The sequence below is a fragment of the Oryx dammah genome, unplaced genomic scaffold (assembly GCF_014754425.2).
Source record: "Oryx dammah isolate SB20612 unplaced genomic scaffold, SCBI_Odam_1.1 HiC_scaffold_10, whole genome shotgun sequence".
Classification (NCBI taxonomy): domain Eukaryota; kingdom Metazoa; phylum Chordata; class Mammalia; order Artiodactyla; family Bovidae; genus Oryx; species Oryx dammah.
Genome location: NW_024070194.1, coordinates 19097140 through 19103292, shown reverse-complemented (window position 1 = coordinate 19103292; position 6153 = coordinate 19097140). Strand labels below are relative to the sequence as shown.

Sequence of the window (6153 nt, the reverse complement as noted above, 5' to 3'; positions counted from 1 at the left end):
GGCTTGAGCTCCTGGACGGCCGGGAGGGGGCGCCTCAAACTCTGACCCAGGTGTCGGGGTTTGACGTGCCCCCTCCTGCTTAGCGTTATCAGCCTGCACCGGGCGCGTAGTTAGGGCTGAGGGTGTGGGTGTAGAACCTGGAGGACGATCGGGGTCGCGCCGTGGGGAGTCAGAAGGGGAAGAGCACGCAGTAAGCGCGACCTTAGTGGCTCGGGGCACCTCACGCAGCCCAGGGACCAAACCCCTTCTTCCTTCTAGTTTGAGCTAGAAACCTCCTCAGACTTCAGGTTCCCTCATCGGCTCGCAGTCCAGTTCACTGACTGCAAACCTCTCATCGACCCCAGATGCTGTCTCTAATGCCAAACTTCTCGAACCTCAGACCCCTTCTTGAACTCCAATATCCTTATTCTCCTATCTCATACTTCCTCCGACCCCAGAGCCCTCTTTCGACTTCAGACCTCGCCTTCATCACCACCTCCGCCCCCAGCCCCAGCCCCCTACTTCATCCACAACCTGCTTCATTTTGAGACCGCCTCTTGGACGTCTCTCCTGGGTCATCGGATCCTTCCCTGGACCACCCTCCTCAACATTTCGCCAACTCCTCTTTCAATCACAATCCCTTCTGGGAACCCTGACCTATTAGCTAGTGTTGAGCTCATGTTAGGATTTTAAAAGCGGGTCTCTAGATGGCATTCTAGCAATCATGATTTAGTTGGCTGCAATGGGATCTCTGGAACCTGCGTGTTTGCCATTATTTAAAGATTTTTTTATGTGGTTCTGGAAAGGACACTTTGAGAAAGAAGAAATGGTGGTGGTGATGATACAGCAGGAATGGGCTGGGGTGGGAAAGGGTAGGGATTGGGTCTATGGGTTCTTCTGTTCGGTCTGTGACCACTTACAAACTGTAATCTTGGGCAAAGTACCTAATTTCGTTCAGTATGGGTTTCTTCATCTGTAAAATGGAGAGAATAATAGCAGCCGTCTCTGGTTGTGAAGATTAAATCTCATATGGAAAGTTTTTAGAATATGGCTTCACATCTACTTAACACAGTAAATGCCATAGTCTTTATCATCATTTCCTTAATCTTGTGGATTCTCATCTTGTCCAACGTGATCCAAACATTTCCCACTCTGACAAATTCCAACTACACCAGAGCTTGCTCTACTACCCAGTCTCCAAGGATGGGTTGTTGGTTCCCTTTATTATTAGGCCTCTTGTCCAAATTTCCATTTAACAGTCTACCCACCTGTCTTCCAGTACTCAGACAGATGAGAATCACATTTTCGTTACCCTTCCCTGGACATGAAGAGATAATCTGCTTTTTCTCATGGTCTCTTCTTTCCACAATCCCTGGCAGAGGGAGGGGGCTGGTTAAGACCTTAGCCACATATCCCCTCCTCCCCCAGCCTCAGGCTCCGGGCTTAGAGATGACTTTAACCCTGTGAAATCCCTTTGGGGTACAGCATCTGCCATGCCACCTGTAGACAGGAGAGGGCAGCAGTGTGTTGGGAAACCCCTCTGGAGCTTAAGAGAAGAGCTGGAAGGAGCAAGATGTAGAGGGCTGCCCAAAATTTTGTATGTGGGACTGGAAGAGGACCGTTTATACTAGGACCGTGTGCCCTTGGACTAGAACTATTTGCCATCACTTCATGGAAAATAGGTGGGTAAACAATGGAAAGAGTGATAGACTTTATTTTCTTGGACTCCAAAATCACTGCAGATGGTGACTGCAGCCATGAAATTAAAAGACGCTTGCTCCTTGGAAGAAAAGCTATGACCAACCAAGACAGGATATTAAAAAGCAGAGACATTACTTTGCCGACAAAGGTCCATCTAGTCAAAGCTATGATTTTTCCAGGAGTCATGTATGGATGTGAGAGTTGGACCATAAAGAAAACTGAACTCTGAAGGATTGATGCTTTTCAACTGTGGTGTTGGAGAAGACTCTTGAGAGTCCCTTGGACCACAAGGAGGTCAAACCAGTCAATCCTAAAGGAAATCAGTTCTGACTATTCATTGGAAGGACTGATGCTAAAGTTGAAACTCCAATACTTTGGCCACCTGATGCAAAGAACTTACTCCTTAGAAAAGATCCTGATGCTGGGAAAGACCGAAGGCAGGAGGAGAAGGGGACAACAGAGGATGAGATGGTTGGATGGCATCACCAACTCAGTGAACATGAGTTTGAGCAAGCTCCAGAAGTTGGTGGTGGACAGGGAGGTCTGGCATGCTGTAGTCTATGGGGTCACAAAGAGCTGGACATGACTGAGCGACTGAACTGAACTGAACTTAACTGAATTTAGGATGTGCTGGGCATGAGATTAGTTGGACAAAGAACAAGAGAGCAGGTAGGAAGGGAGGCTGGGCCAGATGGGGTTCTGCGTAGGCTTCAGGAAGTGGGGGCTGCCTTCTTCCAGGCCTCAGAATCACTCTTGGAGTTAGGTACTTAAGGATCCTTCCTGACTTGATGGCTGTTCTGTAAACGGATGGGTGGGAGTGGGCCCTTCTTGGTGGTGAGTGCAGAGAGATGGAGGGTCCTGGCTGCTCCCTCCTTTCTGGAGTGGAAGGCATGGAGGGAAGCTGAAGGTATTTGAGCCCAGGTATCTCTTGATGAAGTAAGAGACTGGGAAGGAAAGAAGGGTGTGACTGATTCCTTCTATTTGCCTAGACTTTATTTCACAAGCCTCAGCTTCAGCCAGATAAGGTGTTAAAAACTTCTGGAGGCAGGAGATCTAGGTTTGGCCCAAGTTATGGTCTTTTTTTCTGGGACTTTGTACAAAGTCCTCCCTTTCCCTGAGTCTACAATTTATGCAATGAAATGGGTTTATTAGCAAAGACTTGAGGCGCCTCCTAGTCTTAACTTAATGAATCTTTGCATTTTAGGTCTGGATGGAAATTTGTGGAGGCAAGGAAAGTAAAGAACTCTCCTCAGGAGTGGAAGAAAATCTGAGTTTCCTCAGGGTAGCGGTTAGTTCCCAGAGCGAAAGTGTGTCACCCGGAAACGACCCTACTCCACCTGGCTTTTCTACTCGGTGGGGTGACAGGCTTGTGCAATCAGATCGCGGGGCGGCTCCTCGATGGGCCTGACCAAACTCCGTTCGTTCGTTAGCCCAGCTCTTTCCTGCTCATGCCCCGCCCTAACTCAACCCTGCATCTGTAACTCCAAGACCCCACCCCATCCTGGTCACTCCATGGTCCTGCCTCCTCTCCTGTCACATCCAGCCTTGCCACTCCCGGTCACTCCACGGGCCCACCCTCTCTCCTGTCAGGCCTGGCCCCTCCCCTTCTGCTTTCCCGCTGCGGCTCCACCCCTTCCGCAAGTAAGCTCCGCCCCATGCCCCAAGCAATGCTCAACTTTGGCCTATGGGTTTCTTTGCTAGACCTGGTCCCAACACCACCAGGCACGGCTCCGCCCCTCTGGGCCTCTCCCCTTTGCACCTGCCTAAGCCCCGCCCCCACCACCAGACCCCGCCCCTTCCTAAGGCCCCGCCCCTCGGTCAGCCTGTTTTCCGCGCCTGGGCGCCCGCTGTTACCGCCAAGGCGGCTACAGTGTTCGGAACTTGAGGTGATGGGACTTCCCGAAGAGCGGAGCCGGAGCGGCAGCAAGAGCGGGGCCCGGGAGGAGGCTAGAGCCCGGAGCCCGGCGGGGAGCTGGTCTCCTCCGCCCGAGGTCAGCCGTTCGGCGCACGTCCCCTCGCTGCAGCGCTACCGCGAGCTGCACCGGCGCTCCTTGGAGGAGCCGAGAGGTGAGGCAGGGCCCGGGCGGGCTTGAGGGACGTCAGCTAGAAGAGAAGTGGGGGTTCACAGGAGAGGGAGTAATTGGGGGTGTTCCGTCGGGAAATGGAGGTTCCGTGAGGAGATGGAGGTTCCCTTGGGAAACTGGGGAGTTGGAAAGGAGATAGAGGTTCTGTTATGGAAGAATAGCGGTTCTTAAAGGAGATAGAAAAGGGGTTCCGGGAGGAGGGGGTTCTCTGAGGCGAAGGAGGAAATGTCCTTCTGTAGGAATTGAGCGTCTCCTAGGAGTTGGGGGGTTCCTTTGCGACTTGGGGGTTTCGCAGGTTCTGTGAACGTCTGAAAGAGTGAAAATGTCGTGAGAAGAGAGTTCCTCATATGAACAGTCGGGCTCTTAGGGGCCAGAAGCGCCTTGAAGGGAGGCGGGCCACGAAGAGAACTTTCTTTACCGCTTTTCAGCCCAGCTCAGCCGGTGCCTCCTGACACCTTTCGCCTGTGAGTTAGTCTCCACTGCTGAGGGGCACTCGAGTCCCATCCTGGCATCCCCAAGTTAGTAATGGAAATCTATTTTGAGTTTTTCAGAAATCTCGATGAAGACTACCATGTAAGACTGAACAAGTCACTAAAATATTGTCTTTAAAATAAAAAAAAAAATAGGGCTGGGATTGTAATAACTCCGTAATTCTGATAGGTAGTGCCATGTCTTTGAGACTCAAGCTGGGTAAGGGGTCACAGATGTAGCTGAATTGGAAGGCTGTATGATGCTGGCAGTGGGACATGCATGAACAATCTGGATTTAGATCTTGGCTCTGCCACTCATTTGCTCTTTGGTCATGAGATTTTAAAACCTGTCTGAAATTCCTTTTCTTTATCTATAAAATAGAGGTAATAATACCTGCCTTGAAGATTTGTTTGAGGGCTAAAATGAGTAGTAAGTGAAGTGTGCATTACAGAGTGCCTGAAGCACAGCAGCTTTCACTAAATAGTGGTTAGTTTTTTTAACCATAAGAGCAATGTGGATGAAGCAACTATTTAGTAAGCAAGATAAAATCAGGTGTAGAGCCGTTGATTGCTGAAGGCAATGTCCTAGTTTTAGTGCTCAGACCTCTTTTTTTTTTTTTTAGGTGTTCTTATAGATATTTGTTGACTAAATTTGTCTATGTAGACCACCCCTTAGACAAATATTACACTTAATCTTTTAATTGACTCTTGTGGTTGGTAATTCTTTCCTTGTCAAGTTCCTACTCTTTACAAAAGATTTCATAGTAGGCTTCCTTTAATAGGGAAATGAGCCAATATCTTTAAATAAAAACACAACCACATGGAAGTTTCATAAAACACACCTACAACACCACCTGTATCCACCAACTATCCCAGGATTCTGACTTCTTGGGATAACACTGTATTTTTGTTGGAATTTTCTAGGAATAAAATATAAAGGCCAATTCATATCCTGGCTCTAAAGCAATATCATATCTTCATCTTTCCAATGGAGACTTCCTAGCTGGCTCTTAGAGAGGCGATCTTATCTATAGACTCACTTCCTAATCAGAGTTTACCTTCAGATTAGATAACTCCAGCTTGTTTCTTTTTCTTTCTTTCTTTCTAAAATTGAAGTATAGTTGATTTATAATGTGTTTGTTTCAGGTATACAGTTCAAAATAGTTCAATTATTTACACATATGTCCATATTCAGACTCTTTTCCCTTGTAGGTTATCACAAAACAGAGTATAGTCCTTGTGCTATACAGTAGGTTCTTGTTGGTTATCTATTTTATATATATTAGTGTGTGTGTGTGTGTGTGTGTGTGTGTGTGCGTGTGCTAAGTTGCTTCAGTTCTGTCTGACTCTTTGTGACCCTATGGACTATAGCCTGCCAGGCTCCTCTGTCCATGGGATTCTTCAGGCAAGAATACTGGAATGGGTTGCCATTTCCTCCTACAGGAGATCTTCCTGACCCAGGGATTGAACCTGCATCTCTAGCATCTACTGTATTGGCAGGCAGGTTCTTTACCACTAGAGCTACCTGGGAAGCCTAGTACTGTGTATGTGTTAACCCCAAACTTCTAATTTATCCCTCCCCTCCTACCTCAGGCCTCTTTTCACTTCTCTTCCCTCTCTATATTTTTTCCTGTCATGAGTTCATGTTTCCCATGTTTTCATTTTTTCAAATTAAGGTAACATTATTTAAGCTCCCTGTATACAACATTGTATTTCTACTTCTGTGTACACTATGATGTGATCACCACCAAAAATTTAGTTTCCACCCATCACCATACAGTTACCCTCTTTACTCATTTTACCCTCCCCACTTCACCTCTGGAAACCAGTAATCTGTTCTCTGTATGTGTGTTTGTTTCGTTTCGTTTGGTTGTTCATTTATTTTGTTTTTTATGTTGTACATATGAGTGAAAGCATAT

The 6153-nt window shown here is 47.5% G+C and overlaps 1 protein-coding gene across 2 annotated transcripts in view; it reads left to right on the top strand.

Annotated features, from left to right (window-relative positions):
• The first annotated feature begins 3495 nt into the window (after positions 1 to 3495).
• The window catches only part of ACSS2 (acyl-CoA synthetase short chain family member 2), a 44448-nt gene continuing 41790 nt past the window's right edge, over positions 3496 to 6153 (top strand). Inside the window, exon 1 of one of the 2 annotated variants that reach the window (XM_040247477.1) lies at positions 3496 to 3747. In XM_040247477.1, the coding sequence (XP_040103411.1) occupies positions 3570 to 3747 (178 nt within the window). In that variant the 5' untranslated portion in view covers positions 3496 to 3569. The remainder of the gene's footprint in view (positions 3748 to 6153) is intronic. The other variant, XM_040247476.1, reaches the window with a different exon arrangement.